The 16,163-nt window shown below is 39.1% G+C and overlaps 1 protein-coding gene across 1 annotated transcript in view; it reads right to left on the minus strand.

The window, feature by feature from the left end:
• Positions 1 to 16,163, minus strand: part of C8H10orf67 (chromosome 8 C10orf67 homolog) — a 164,513-nt gene that overhangs the window by 21,368 nt on the left and 126,982 nt on the right. Inside the window, exons 14-15 of the mRNA XM_054522065.1 lie at positions 1,940 to 2,014; positions 1,794 to 1,854 (exon numbers count right to left, since the gene is read on the minus strand). Coding sequence (XP_054378040.1) covers positions 1,794 to 1,854; positions 1,940 to 2,014 — 136 coding nt within the window. The remainder of the gene's footprint in view (positions 1 to 1,793; positions 1,855 to 1,939; positions 2,015 to 16,163) is intronic.

Here is a 16,163-nt window from a genome sequence, read left to right on the forward strand (position 1 = left end):
GAAATTTATTTCCAGTAAATTTTGGATTAACTGGAACCAATTAATAAGAAATTTTTGTTAACTGGATTATTTCCCAAAACTATCTTCAGAGGGAAGCACATTACATGTCAAAGCTGTATCTGAGATTGAATACGAGGAAATTTCATGGTTATGTCCACAGGCATCTGGTGTGAGCATTTTATCTTATGCCTCCTCTATAGTGCTGATTGATATTCAGAATTATGAGCCTTATAGCACACTGTGAAATTATGGATCATAAAACATATTTATATTCAATTTTATTAGTAAGGCAAAAAGGTGAGCTAATAGATTTTAGGAGGATTTTCAGTAGACAGAGCGGCAATAACTCTACCTTTTGCATTTTCAGGGCTTAGAAAAGGGAGTGACGGTGTTTGTTTCAGTGGGGCTGCCTTATGTGTCATGTGGCCATCAAAATTTATTTGTGTTACTTCAAATGGACCTTTGCAAAATAGTTTTCTTGGCTAGGGAAAGTCAATTTTCAAGGCAAAATCCTCAATTGAATTTTTAGGGAATGGAATTCTATGGTTAATTAAACTTCCTAACTAAAATTGCAGGCCATAAGTGAATTAATAGAGAAGTAGAAAATCAAATACTGCATGTTCTCACTTATAAGAGCTAAACACTGGGTACACAGGGACATAAAGATGGGAATAAAAGGCACCGGGGTCTCCAAAAGGAGGGAGGGAGGAAGGTAAGGGTTGAAAAACTTCCTATCCTATGCTACGTTCACTAATTGGGTGATGAGTTCCATCAAAGCCCAAACCTCAGCATCATGCGATACATCTACACAGCAAATCTGCACATGTACCCCTGGAACCTAAAGCTAAAAAAAAATTTCAAGCCAACTAAATTCATTAATCCACATGTTTACAATAAAATGTGAGTACATTAAGATGCTTTAGAAATAATTTCAGCCTGGGCAACATGGCAAAATCTCATCTCTAAAAAAAACCAACCAATCAATCAACCAAACAAAAATCAGCTGGGCATGGTGGTACTCACCTGTTGTCCCAGCTACTCAGGAGGGTGAGACAGCCAGGTTGCCCAGGCTGGTCTAGAGCTCCTGGACTCAAGCATCCCAAAGTGCTGGAATTACAGGTGTAAGCCACCAGGCCCAGTCTACTTTTCTTCTAATTATTAAGTTGGAAAAAAATAGGAATTTAACAGGAGCTTCAGGTTTGTTGGCAGTTTAATTTAAAAAAAGAAATGAGATTCCAACTAAGGCAGTTTCTGGTTTTGAAGTATAACTATTTTTTTTTAAATTTAAAGACAAGGTCTCACTCTGTCACCCAGGCTGGAGTACAGTGGCTTGATCTTGGCTCACTGCAGCCTTGACCTGCTGGGCTCAAGCAAATCCTCAACCTCCTGATTAGCTGGGACTACAGGTACATGCCACCATGCCTGGCTAATTTTTGTATTTTTGTATTTTTTTTTTTTTTTGTAGAGGTAGAGTCTTCTATGTTGCCTAGGCTGATCTCAAACTCCTGGTTTCAAGTGATCCTCCCTCAGCCTCCAAAAGTGCTAGGATTACAGGCATAAGCCATTGGGCCTGGCACAGATTGATTTTCAATTAGCAGTGATCAGTAGTCAGAAGTATATATTAATATTCTTTTATTCAGTTTATCTGTGCAATAATTTTATAAATTGGCTGAAAAAAGTCATGCATTCACCAAGAATACCAAATACCTCAGGGTAAAAAAGAAAAGCAAAGTTAATCTAGACTAAGTAGCCATTCTGGTGTGAACCTCATTTCCAACAATAAAGATTCTTACCTTTTGGTGAAAGTTGAAGGGCTGCCTGATCACTGACTACATCCACATGCTTACCGTCTATCTGTAAGTGAACCAAAACTTTTCATTACTTAAGTTGAATAATATTAACTCAGTAAATATTTAATAGAGAAAAATAAGCTACTTACTGAAGATGTACAATGACTTGAAGAGGATGTACCTGTCATGGTAGTTCTAGACTGCACTAATAAGGGTTTTACTTTCTGAAAGACACAAAAGATATGTACTGTGTTATCAGGAGGAAATAACAGTCAAATCAAATGGACGTTAATGTTCTCCAGCCTTTAGTTGACCAAGATATGGAAACTATGCTTGTCACTTATTTGCTCAAATATGGCTGCGGAAATCCTTTTCTTTATTCTAATGGGATAGAGCCTCTTTCTTCTTCAGATCACTTTGAAAGAAAATTTAAGAAAACGATTTTCCTTAGTATCTCTTCTGACTCTACTTCCTTTTGACTGTCCCTACAATTGAGACTTACTACTTGCAACTGGTCGGAAGCCACAAGGTCATCCCCACCACCTTACTAGAAGCTACAGCAATGGCATCCTGATTCCCAAGTTAAAGAAAACACTTTCCTGAAATTAAAGGAAGCACCTGCTTCTAGAAATGATCTATTATGAGATCTAGATGAAAATCTCCTTAAGCCTTTTGGCTGGGACAATGAAGTATAAGAAAATATGGATTCAAGGAAATGTAGACAGATGACTCTGGAAATGAATAGGCTGAGATGAAATGCAAAGGACTTTTGGATGTGGTATGGAAAGATTACTTGTGAATAAAACACAGACATAGAACTTAAATCCAAACAACACTTTCATTTTTTACATTCTTCAGTGTTGCTGTAAGCTGATGAAAAAAGCAGGGGCCAGGCACTGTGGCTCACACCTGTAATCCCAGCATTTTGGGAGGTCGAGGTGGGAGGATCGCTTGAGTCCAAGAGTTTGAGACCAGCCTGGGCAACATGGCAAAACTTTGTCTCTACAAAAACTACAAAAGTTAGCTAGGTGTGGTGGCACATGTCTGTAGTCCCAGTCACTTGCAGGGATGGGGAAGCTGAGGCAGGAGAATGACTTGAGCCAAGGAGGTCGAGGCTGCAGTGAGCAGTGAGTATGCCACTGCACTCTAGCCTGGGTGAAAGAGCAAGATGTTGTCTAAAAAAAAAAAAAAAAAAAAAAAAAAAGCAGCAGGCAAGCAGAAATACTCAGGTCCAAGACCAAGAGAAGATGGAAACCAGGACTTCTACCCTGTAGTTCTCATTCACTTTGAGGGCATTTGCCAAACTTCCTGAATATGTGCATGAGTTGTCAAAGGTTCCTGTGACTTGGGAGGAGAGGATACAACTCAGGGCCCACCTAAGGTGTGGAATTTAACAAGACACTCCCACCCCACTGTAAGTCTGGGTCTGAAATGCTATAACTAGAGTAAAGGTAAAATACTACCTCAAGTGAGGCTCCCCCAAGCAGTCTGCAAGGAAAATGCATTCCTAAGGTTGGCAACTAGTTGAATAACATACCCTCCTGTGAATTCCTAACCATTACTAGCCCATGCCATTTGCCAGCTGAATTCAAAAGGTGGTCTGAAAATTGATATGCTAAAAAAATTAATTTAACTAATTCCAGAATAATGATGTTCATGGCAACTGAAAGAAGCACATTTAAACCTTTTATGGAAAAATTCCTCTTCAGCCAAGTCCTCAGAGAATTTTTATAAATAAGGTTCCAAGGAAAGTGAGCAGCTCATTGTCAAAAATCTGTAAATACATCATGAGTAGTTGCTAGCATAAACAAGATAGTAGAACTAGAGTCTCTAAAACTTCAAATATAGAAATTCTCACAGAATATAAAATAAGTATGTTTAATATGTTTCAAGAAATATAAAGTAGAAGCTTGATGCAGAATAATTTGTTTGCATATTTAAAAAAGCAAACAAAATTTATTTCTATTTTTTAGAAAAATGATAAGTATAATAATAGAAATGGAAGTCAAGAGGCCAATTTTAGCAGAAAAATTATACATCTGTGAAAATAATACTTAATACATTGAAAGAGAGAATGAAACATACTATCAAGGACGCAGCTCAGAGAGACAAAGTGATGTCAAATATAAAAACTAAGCAATAGCAATAAGAAGGATAGAGGGAAAAGGTATAACCTCGTTTGGTCAGAGTTTTAGAAGACGGAAAAGAAAAGGAGTACGGCAAAATATAGAGTTAAGAACTGAACACTTTCCAGAACTGATGAAACAAACTAACCTCAAATTTCAAGAATCCTGATAAATCTCAAACAGAATAAACAAAAAGAAATTCACAACTAGACACATCATACTGAAAATGCAGAACACTGAAGAAAGAGACCTTAAAAGCAGCTAAAGACAAGAGACAGATTGATGTTAAGAAAGTCACAGTTAAAGAGATAGCAACATTCCAATGGTAACAATGTGTATTAGTCTATTTTCATGTTGCTGATAAAGACATACCCGAGACATTACAAAAGAAAGAGGTTTAAATGGACTTACAGTTCCACGCGGCTGCAAAAGCCTCACAATCATGGTGGAAGGCAAGGAGGAGCAAGTCACATCTTACGTGGAAGGCAGCAGGCAAAGAGAGGCGTGCTCGTGCAGGGATATCCCCTTTATATAACCGTCAGATCTTGTGAGACTTATTCACTATCATGAGAACAGCACGGGAAAGACCTGCTCCACGACTGAATTACCTCCTGCTGGGCCCCTCCCATAACACACGGAAATTCAAGATAAGATTTGGGGCTGGGCATGGTGGCTCATGCCTGCAATCCCAGCGCTTTGGGAGTCTGAGGCAGGTGGATCACGAGGTCAAGATATTGAGACCATCCTGGCCAATGTGGTGAAACCCCGTCTCTACTAAAGATACAAAAATTAGCTGGGCGTGGTGGCACTTGCCTGTAATCCCAGCTACTTAGGAGGTGAGGTAGGAGAATCACTTGAACCACGGAAGCAGTGGTTGCAGTGAGCCGAGATAGTGCCATTGCACTCCAGCCTGGGAGACAAGAGCAAAACTCCATCTCAAAAAAAAAAAAGACGAGATTTGGGTGGGGACACAGCCAAATCATATCACAATGGAATATAGAAGACAGTGGAATGATATGTTCAATGTGCAAAGAGAAAGTATCATAAATCTAGAATTTTACACCTAGAGAAAATATCTTTCAATAACAGGGGCAAAAATAAAGACATTTTCTGTCAAGTGATAACTGAAAGTGTTGGCTTCCAGCAGATCCCCACCAAAGAAAATTCTAGGCCAGACATGGTGGCTCATGCTTGTAATCCCAGCACTTCGGGAGGCCGAGGTGGCCAGATCACCTGAGGTCAGGAGTTTGAGACCATCCTGGCCGACATGGTGAAACCCTGTCTCTACTAAAAACACAAAAATTAGCCAGGAGTGGTGGTGGGCGCCTGTAGTCCCAGCTACTTGGGAGGCTGAGGCAGGATAATTGCTTGAACCCGGGAGGTGGAGGTTGTAGTGAGCCGAGATTACACCACCGCACTCCAGCCTAGGCTACAGAGCAAGACTTCGTCTCAAAAAAAAAGAGAAACTTCTAATGAATGTACTTCATGTAGAAATCAAGTGATCTCAGATGGAGGGTCTGAGATGTAAGCAGGCATTGCAAATAAAGTGGTAAATATGTAAGTAAAGCTAAATGAATATTAATCAAATATGCCAATAATAATAATGTGCTATGAACATTAAGGAAACAAGGTAGAGTTAAAATAGATGACAACAGCATTATATACTGACAGAGGGTGGTAGTTGAAATTTAATCACCCAAAGAACTTTTATTGTTCACCACTGTAAACATAGAGAGGTAATTTAAACTCTCCTGATAGAAACAAGAGTATAGAAATTTAAAAAAAAGAATGAGAAAAAAATAACCAATTCAAAATATGTAAAGGAGAAAAACACATAGAAAATAGAAACAAATATAAAATAACAAGGTATAATTAAAGCCAAATGTATTTGTGATTACAATAAAGTAAATGGACTAAATGCCCCAGTTAAAAGACAAACCTTGTCTAACTAGATGAAGAACAAAGTTTAAAACTATCTGTATGCTGTATAAAAGAGTCACATCCAAAGCAGAAGCATACAAAAGGCTGAAAGTCAAGGAATAGACAAAGATATGCCAACAAAATAATAACCTACTGAAAGTGGAGGTAGCTCTAGTAATATAAAGCCAAAACATACTTTAAGGCAAAAAGCATTTGCAGAGATAAAGTTTGTCATTACAGAGGTGGCTCTAAGATGGCCGAATAGGAACAGCTCCAGTCTACATCTCCCAGCGTGAGCGATGCAGAAGACAGGTGATTTCTGCATTTCCAACTGAGGTACCGGGTGCATCTCACTGGGGCTTGTTGGACAATGGGTGCAGGACAGTGGGTGCAGGACAGTGGGTGCAGCCCACCGAGTATGAGCCAAACTAGGGCGAGGCATCGCCTCACCCAGGAAGTGCAAGGAGTCAGGGAATTCCCTTTCCCAGCCAAGGGAAGCTGTGACAGACGGCACCTGGAAAATCAGGCCACTCCCACCCTAGTACTGTGCTTTTCCAATGGTCTTAGCAAACGGCACACCAGGAGATTATATCCCGCACCTGGCTCAGAGGGTCTCACACCCAGGGAGCCTCACTCACTGCTAGCACAGCAGTCCAAGATTGAACTGCAAGGCGGCAGCGAGGCTGGGAGAGGGGCGCCTGCCATTGCTGAGGCTTGAGTAGTTAAACAAAGCGGCCAGGAAGCTTGAACTGAGTAGAGACCACCGCCGCTGAAGGAGGCCTGCCTGCCTCTGCAGACTCCACCTCTGGGGGCAGGGCACAGCTGAACAAAAGGCAGCAGACTTAAATGTCCCTGTCTGACAGCTTTGAAGAGAGTAGTGGTTCTCCCAGCATGGAGTTTGAGATCTGAGAGCGGACAGACTGTCTCCTCAAGTGGGTCCCTGACCCCCGAGTAGCCTAACTGGGAGGCACCCCCCAGTAGGGGCAGACTGACACCCCACGTGGCCAGGTACCCCTCTGAGACGAAGCTTCCGGAGGAACGATCAGGCAGCAACATTTCCTGTTCAGCAATATTCGCTGTTCTGCAGCCCCCACTGCTGATACCCAGGTAAACAGGGTCTGAAGTAGACCTCTAGCAAACTCCAACAGACCTGCAGCTGAGGGTCCTGACTGTTAGAAGGAAAACTAACAAACAGAAAGGACATCCACACCAAAACCCCATCTGTACGTTATCATCATCAAAGACCAAAGGTAGATAAAATGACAAAGATGGGGAAAAAACAGAGCAGAAAAGCTGAAAATTCTAAAAATCAGAGCTCCTCTCCCCCTTCAAAGGAACGCAGCTCCTCGCCAGCAACGGAACAAAGCTGGACGGAGAATGACTTTGATGAGTTGAGAGAAGAAGGCTTCAGGCGATCAAACTTCTCCGAGCTAAAGGAGGAAGCTCGAACCCATTGCAAAGAAGCTAAAAACCTTGAAAAAAGATTAGATGAATGGCTAACTAGAATAACTAGTGTAGAGAAGTCCTTACATGACCTGATGGAGCTGAAAACCATGGTACAAGAACTACCTGACGAACGCACAAGCTTCAGTAGTCGATTTGATCAACTGGAAGAAAGAGTATCAGTGATTAAAGATCAAATGAATGAAATGAAGCGAGAAGTATAGAGAAAAAAGAGTAAAAAGAAACAAACAAAGCCTCCAAGAAATATGGGACCATGTGAAAAGACCAAATCTATTTCTGATTGGTGTACCTGAAAGTGACAGGGAGAATGGAACCAAGTTGGAAAACACTCTGCAGGATATTATCCAGGAGAACTTCCCCAACCTAGCAAGGCAGGCCAACATTCAAATTCAGGAAATACAGAGAACACCACAAAGATACTCCTTGAGAAGAGCAACTCCAAGACACATCATAGTCAGATTCACCAAAGTTGAAATGAAGGAAAAAATGTTAAGGGTAGCCAGAGAGAAAGGTCAGGTAACCCACAAAGGGAAGCCCATCAGATTAACAGCTGATTTTCTGGCAGAAACTCTACAAGCTGGAAGAGAGTGGGGGCCAATATTCAACATTCTTAAAGAAAAGAATTTTCAACCCAGAATTTCATATCCAGCCAAACTAAGATTCGTAAGTGAAGGAGAAATAAAATCCTTTACAGACAAGCAAATGCTGAGAGATTTTGTCACCACCAGGCCTGCCCTAAAAGAGCTCCTGAAGGAAGCACTAAACATGGAAAGGAACAACTGGTACCAGCCACTACAAAAACATGCCAAATTTTAAAGACCATCGATGCTAGGAAGAAACTGCATCAACTAACGAGCAAAATAACCAGCTAACATCATAATGACAGGATCAAATTCACACATAACAATATTAACCTTAAATGTAAATGGGCTAAATGCTCCAATTAAAAGACACAGACAGCAAATTGGAAAAAGAGTCAAGACCCATCAGTGTGCTGCATTCAGGAGACCCACATCATGTGCAGAGACACACATAGGCTCAAAATAAAGGGATGGAGGAAGATCTACCAAGCAAATGGAAAACAAAAAAAGGCAGGGGTTGCAATCCCAGTCTCTGATAAAACAGACTTTAAACCAACAAAGATCAAAAGAGACAAAGAAGGCCATTACGTAATGGGAAAGGGATCAATTCAACAAGAAGAGCTAACTATCCTAAATATATATGCACTCAATACAGGAGCACCCAGATTCATAAAGTAAGTCCTTAGAGACCTACAAAGATACTTAGATTCCCACACAAAAATAATGGGAGACTTTGACACCCCACTGTCAACAAGAGACCTACAAAGAGACTTAGACTCCCACACAATAATAATGGGAGACTTTAACACCCCACTGTCAACATTAGACAGATCAACGAGACAGAAAGTTAACAAGGATATCCAGGAATTGAACTCAGCTCTGCACCAAGCCAACCTAATAGACATCTACAGAACTCTCCACCCTAAATCAACAGAATATACATTCTTCTCAGCACCACATTGCACTTATTCCAAACTTGACCACATAGTTGGAAGTAAAGCACTCCTCAGCAAATGTAAAAGAACAGAAATTATAACAAACTGTCTCTCAGACCACAGTGCAATCAAACTAGAACTCAGGATTAAGAAACTCACTCAAAACTGCTCAATTACATGGAAACTGAAAAACCTGCTCCTGAATGACTACGGGGTACATAACAAAATGAAGGCAGAAATAAAGATGTTCTTTGAAACCAATGAGAACAAGGACACAACATACCAGAATCTCTGGGACACATTTAAAGCAGTGTGTAGAGGGAAATTTATCACACTAAATGCCCACAAGAGAAAGCAGGAAAGATCCAAAATTGACAGCCCAACCTCACAATTAAAAGAACTACAGAAGCAAGAGCAAACACATTCAAAAGCTAGCAGAAGGCAAGAAATAACTAAGATCAGAGCAGAAGTGAAGGAGACAGAGACACAAAAAACCCTTCAAAAAATCAATGAATCCAGGAGGTGGTTTCCTGAAAAGATCAACAAAATTGATAGAACACTAGCAAGACTAATAAAGAAGAAAAGAGTGGAGAATCAAATAGATGCAATAAAAAATGATAAAGGGGATATCACCACCGATCCCACAGAAATACAAACTACCATCAGAGAATACTATAAACACTTCTACACAAATAAACTAGAAAATCTAGAAGAAATGGTTAAATTGTTGGACACATACACCCTCCCAAGACTTAACCAGGAAGAAGTTGAATCCCTGAATAGATCAATAACAGGCTCTGAAATTGAGGCAATAATTAATAGCCTTCCAACCAAAAAAAGTCCAGGACCAGATGGATTCACAGCCAAATTCTACCAGAGGTTCAAGGAGCAGCTGGAACCCTTCCTTCTGAAACTATTCCAATCAACAGAAAAAGAGGGAATCCTCCCTAATGCATTTTATGAGGCCAGCATCATCCTGATACCAAAGCCAGGCAGAGACACAACAAAAAAAGAGAATTTTAGACCAATATCCCTGATGAACATTGATGCAAAAATCCTCAATAAAATACTGGCAAACTGAATTCAGCAGCACATCAAAAAGCTTATCCACCGTGATCAAGTGGGCTTCATCCCTGGGATGCAAGGCTGGTTCAACATATGCAAATCAATAAACGTAATCTGTCATATAAACAGAACCAAAGACAAAAACCACATGATTATCTCAACAGATGCAGAAAAGGCCTTTGACAAAATTCAACAGCCCTTTGTGCTAAAAACTCTCAATAAATTAGGTATTGATGGGACATATCTCAAAATAATAAGAGCTATTTATGACAAACCCACAGCCAATGTCATACTGAATGGGCAAAAACTGGAAACAGTCCCTTCAAAAACTGGCATAAGACAGGAATGCCCTCTCTCACCACTCCTATTCAACATAGTATTGGAAGTTCTGGCCAGGGCAACCAGGCAGGAGAAAGAAATAAATGATGTTTAATTTGTAAAAGAGGAAGTCAAATTGTCCCTGTTTGCAGATGACATGATTGTATATTTAGAAAACCCCACTGTCTCAGCCTAAAATCTCCTTAAGCTGATAAGCAACTTCAGCAAAGTCTCAGGATACAAAATCAATGTGAAAAATCACAAGCATTCTTATACACCAATAACAGACAAACAGAGAGCCAAATCATGAGTGAACTCCCATTCACAATTGCTTCAAAGAGAATACAATACCTAGGAATCCAACTTACAAGGGATGTGAAGGACCTCTTCAAGAACTACAAACCACTGCTCAACGAAATAAAAGAGGACACAAACAAATGGAAGAACATTCCATGCTCATGGATAGGAAGAATCAATATCGTGAAAATGGCCATACTGCCTAAGGGAATTTATAGATTCAATGCCATTCCCATCAAGCTACCAATGACTTCTTTTCACAGAATTGGAAAAAAATACTTTAAACTTCATATGGAACCAAAAAAGAGCCCTCATTGCCAAGACAATCCTAAGCCAAAAGAACAAAGCTGGAGGCATCATGCTACCTGACTTCAAACTATACTACAAGGCTACAGTAACCAAAAAAGCATCATATTGGTACCAAACCAGAGATATAGACCAATGGAACAGAATAGAGCCCTCAGAAATAATACCACACATCTACAACCATCTGATCTTTGACAAACCTGAGAAAAACAAGCAATGGGGAAATGATTCCCTATTTAATAAATGGTGCTGAGAAAACTGGCTGGCCATATGTAGAAAGCTGAAACTGGATCCCTTCTTTACACCTTATACAAAAATTAATTCAAGATGGATTAAAGACTTAAATGTTAGACCTAAAACCATAAAAACTCTAGAAGAAAACCTAGGCAATACCATTCAGGACACAGGCATGGGCAAGGACTTCATGTCTAAAACACCAAAAGCAATGGCAACAAAAGCCAAAATTGACAAATGGGATCTATTTAAACTAAAGAGCTTCTGCACAGCAAAAGAAACTACCATCAGAGTGAACAGGCAACCTACAAAATGGGAGAAAATTTTTGCAATCTACTTATCTGACAAAGGGCTAATATCCAGAATCTACAAAGAACTAAAACAAACTTACAAGAAAAAAAACAAACAACCCCATCAAAAAGTGGGTGAAGGATATGAACAGACACTTCTCAAAAGAAGACGTTTATGCAGCCAAAAAACACATGAAAAAATGCTCATCATCACTGGCCATCAGAGAAATGCAAATCAAAACCACAATGAGATACCATCTCACACCAATTAGAATGGCAATCATTAAAAAGCCAGGAAACAACAGGTGCTGGAGATGATGTGGAGATATAGGAACACTTTTACACTGTTGGTGGGACAGTAAACTAGTTCAACCATTGTGGAAGACAGTGTGGCGATTCCTTAAGGATCTAGAACTGGAAATACCATTTGACCCAGCCATTCCATTACTGGGTATATACCCAAATGATTATAAATCATGCTGCTATAAAGACACATGCACACGTGTGTTCATTGCGGCACTATTCACAATAGCAAAGACTTGGAACCAACCCCAATGTCCATCAATGATAGACTGGATTAAGAAAATGTGGGACATATACACCATGGAATACTATGCAGCCATAAAAAAGGATGATTTCATGTCCTTTGTAGGGACATGGATGAAGCTGGAAACCATCATTCTCAGCAAACTATCACAAGGACAAAAAAACCAAACGCCGCATGTTCTCACTCATAGGTGGGAACTGGACAATGAGAACACTTGGACACAGGAGGGGGAACATCACACACCGGGGCCTGTTGTGGGGTGGGGGGAGGGAGGAGGGATAGCATTAGGAGATATACCTAATGTAAATGATGAGTTAACGGGTGCAGCACACCAACATGGCACATGTATACATATGTTACAAACCTGCATGTTGTGCACATGTTCCCTAGAACTTAAAGTATAATAATAATAAAAAAAGTTTGTCATTACATAATGGTAAAATGTTCAATTTACCGGGAAGATACAATTATAAAATAGTAAGCATCTAATAATACAGACTAAAATTACATAAAGCAAAAACTGATTACAAACTACTTAGAGTAATATGCAAATCATCTAAGTATAATAGCATAAAAATACAAGGTACCTAAGATTACATCTAAAAAAAGGTACTTTCAAGACTTCTATAGAGTTATAAAACCCTATTGAAATAATACCTAAACAAAATATATAACATATTTACAGATTGGAAGACTCAGTGATAAAGATGCTAATTGTGCCTAAATTGAACTGTAGATTTAACATAATTCTAATTGAAATACCAATAAAATTTGTTTTGTTTTTTTTGTTTTTTTTTTTCTGTGAATATTGACAATCCGATTCTAAAATTTACATGGAAATGCAAAGATCCAATAAAGCTGGGGCACTCTTGCAAAATAGGGCAGGAGCATTAGCCTTATCAGATAAGATTTAGATATTAAATCAGTGTTATATTGGTGCAGGAAAAGAAACAGTGAAACAGAATGAGTCAGAATAGACTCATATATATGAGCCCTTAATAATGACAGGTGGAATTATATATCAAGGGAGAAGACAGACTTTTTATTAAAAGGATACTTCAGATGTTTATTTATAATAAAAGGAAATGAAACCAGACGTCCATCTCTCTATACACTAATATAAATTCTAAATGGATTAAATTTGTAAATATGAAAAGCAAAACAAGCCAAAAGTTTAAAGACCATAGAAAATAATACATTTGTGATTAAATATTAGGTGAACTCTTTTTAAAGAAGGCAGAAAAAAATGTAAAGACAGAAAGGAAAAGATTAAGTCAGAGTAACATTAATATTGAGAACATTTATTTATTACAAAAGCCAGAAAAAGATTAAAAACTTAATCCACAAACTGAAAGAAGACATTTGCAATACATATAACTGGTAAAGGATTAGTATCCAAGTTATATAAAGAATTCCTATGAAAAAATAAATATGAAATAAACCAATAGAATCAAAAGGCTGAAACCTGCAGTACCTAAAAGAGGAAATCTGAATGGTCAATAAACATTTAAAAAGATGATCACTTTCATTAGTAATCAGGAAAAGGCAAAAAAAATTATAAACACACATACATACACATAAACTCCAAAACCATGAGTAAGCATTATACGATAACAGGTTGGCAAAAATGATGAAGTCTGGCAATATCAGTGCTGAAGACCATATGGAACACTAGAAACTTTCATCTGTTCCTGGTTAGAGTGTCAGAGTAATATTACTTTGGAAAACTATCTGGCATTAGCTTCTGTGGCAGAGGCTATTTATTGTCCTTCAATATCTAATCTCCTCCTTTCATTTTTTTGGAGACAGGGTCTTGCTCTATTGCCCAGGCTGGAGGGCAAAGGCACAATCATGGCTCACTGTGGGCTTGGCCTCCCAGGCTCAAGCTATCCTCCCAGCTCAGCCTCCCTCAGTCTCAGGCACGTGCCACCATGCCCAGCTAATTTTTTTTTCTATTTTTTGTAGAGACAGGGTCTCACTTTGTTGCCCAGGCTGGTCTCAAACTCTTGGGCTTTAGTTAGGTATTTGGCTGCATAGACAGAGAGCAACTTTCTCAGCCTGTCTTGCAATTGGACGCAGTTCTAGGTCTAGGATCAGACCTGTGGGACACGAGTAGAAGAGATATGTGCAATTTCTGGGTCATATCCTTAAGGATAAATATTCTTGCCCTGGACTTTCTCTTTCTGGAGAAAGTCTAGAACCCATGGACATGAAGTTGACCACCTTTATTTATGTGGGTGAGTAAAATATCTTTGGAGATGTCAGAGCAGTAAGACTGAAGGAACCTGTGTACCACTTTATGGAGTACTGCTCCTCATGGGGCATTATCCTGCCTGGAGCCACTTGCTTCTTCACTGTAACATGAATGAAGTAGCCTTCAACCTATTTAAGTCAGTGTATTTTTTGTTGTTGCAATCACAGCAGCTTACCCATAGCAAGTGAACTTACCAGTACTCTTATGACAAGCAATTCTGTTACGAGTATAAAACCTGGAAAAGCCCCTGTATCTGTGTACCAGGTGAAACTAGAAGAATGTTGAGAGCAATAATACTCATAATAGTAAAAAGTGAGAACCAACCTAAGTGTTGATGAGCAGCAGAATGGGTAAATAAGTTGTGGTATATTCATGTATTAGAATATTCGCAATGGATGAATCACAACCACTAGCATCAGCATGAATGAATCTTAGAATTATAATGTTGAGAAAATGGAGCAAAATCACAGAACAATGTGTGCATTTTTCATTAGATATTAGAATATTCACAATGGGTGAATCACAACCACTAGCACCAGCATGAATGAATCTTAGAATTATAATGTTGAGAAAATGGAGCAAAATCACAGAACAATGTGTGCATTTTTCATTAGATATTAGAATATTCGCAATGGGTGAATCACAACCACTAGCACCAGCATGAATGAATCTTAGAATTATAATGTTGAGAAAATGGAGCAAAATCACAGAACAATGTGTGCATTTTTCATTTACTTATTTTTTATTTCTAGAAAGCTTAAAAACTGGCAAAACTCAACAACATACTGCTTAGAAATACATGCACAAGTGATAAAACTATGAAGAAAATTAAAAAAAAAAATTAGAGCAATAGTTCCCTCCAGGAGGAAATGAAGAGGAATGCAATTGGTGGGCTTCTGGGGCATGGTAATAATCTAGCTATGGCCTTGGTCTCGGGAATGCGGGCATTCGTGTTGTTATCACTCTTTAAATTGTGCGTATGTGTTTTCATCCATCCTTTTGTTATCCATGGGTTATTTAATAGTTTGAAAAACATGCATACAAAAAAACATGAAACAACATAATTTAGACTCGAGACAAAATAAACTCCTCTCTACTTAGACTTGACCCCAAATTAAGAGATTAAGAATGGGGAACCTTACTCCCTGGATAAAAGAATAGGCTGAGAAAAAGGCTAGGATAAATATATTTGCATAAAGCATAAGAAAATTACTAAATATGCAATAATTAAAATAAATATTTGAGATAGCAAGAAGTAGAGGTGAAATGGAGAGAACAGAACAAGAATATAGAGCAATGTTCCCTGGCATTTAGTTTGCCACAGTATACATAAAAACACACTATTCACACAGAGCACTGGGATAAATCAACAAAGTTGCTCATGGGCTTAGACTATTGGATCAGAGCTTCAGGTTACTCTAGTAATGCCCTAAAGCCTGCCACTTGGAGGACCAAGGAGAATCAATATCCCAGCATACCTGAAACCTCTTCAGGAAGCTTTGAAGGAAAATGCAAACCAGAAAAGTTTCCAAAAAATGTCAAGGAAAAGAACAAAGAGGATAACATGACATGAAAGAGAATGTGATTAACTATGGAGGACAGAAAAATAGGTATCTGACCCACAATAGTGTTTCTGAAAAAGAAACAAAAACAGATCCCAGATCCCACAACAGTAGTCATTAAAAGTGTACATAATGGGCATGATGGCTCATACCTGCAATCCTAGCACTTTGGCAGGCTGAGGCGGGAGGATCACTTGAGGCCAGGAGTTCAAGACCAGCCTGGGCAACACAGTGAGACTTTGTCTCTAAAGAATATAAAAAAATTAGCCAAGTGTGGTGGTGCACACCTGCAGTCCCAGCTACTCAGGAGGCTGAGGCAAGACAATCACTTGAGGTCAGAGGTTTGAGGTTACAGTGAGCTATGATCATGTCACTGCCCTCCAGTCTGGGTGACAGAGGAAGACTCTGTCTTTAAAAGAAAAAGAAAAGTGTACATAAGAAACATGGCTGAGTTGAAGAAAAGGACTACCAGAG

The sequence above is a fragment of the Pongo abelii genome, chromosome 8 (genome assembly GCF_028885655.2).
Source record: "Pongo abelii isolate AG06213 chromosome 8, NHGRI_mPonAbe1-v2.0_pri, whole genome shotgun sequence".
NCBI classification, from domain to species: Eukaryota; Metazoa; Chordata; class Mammalia; order Primates; family Hominidae; genus Pongo; species Pongo abelii.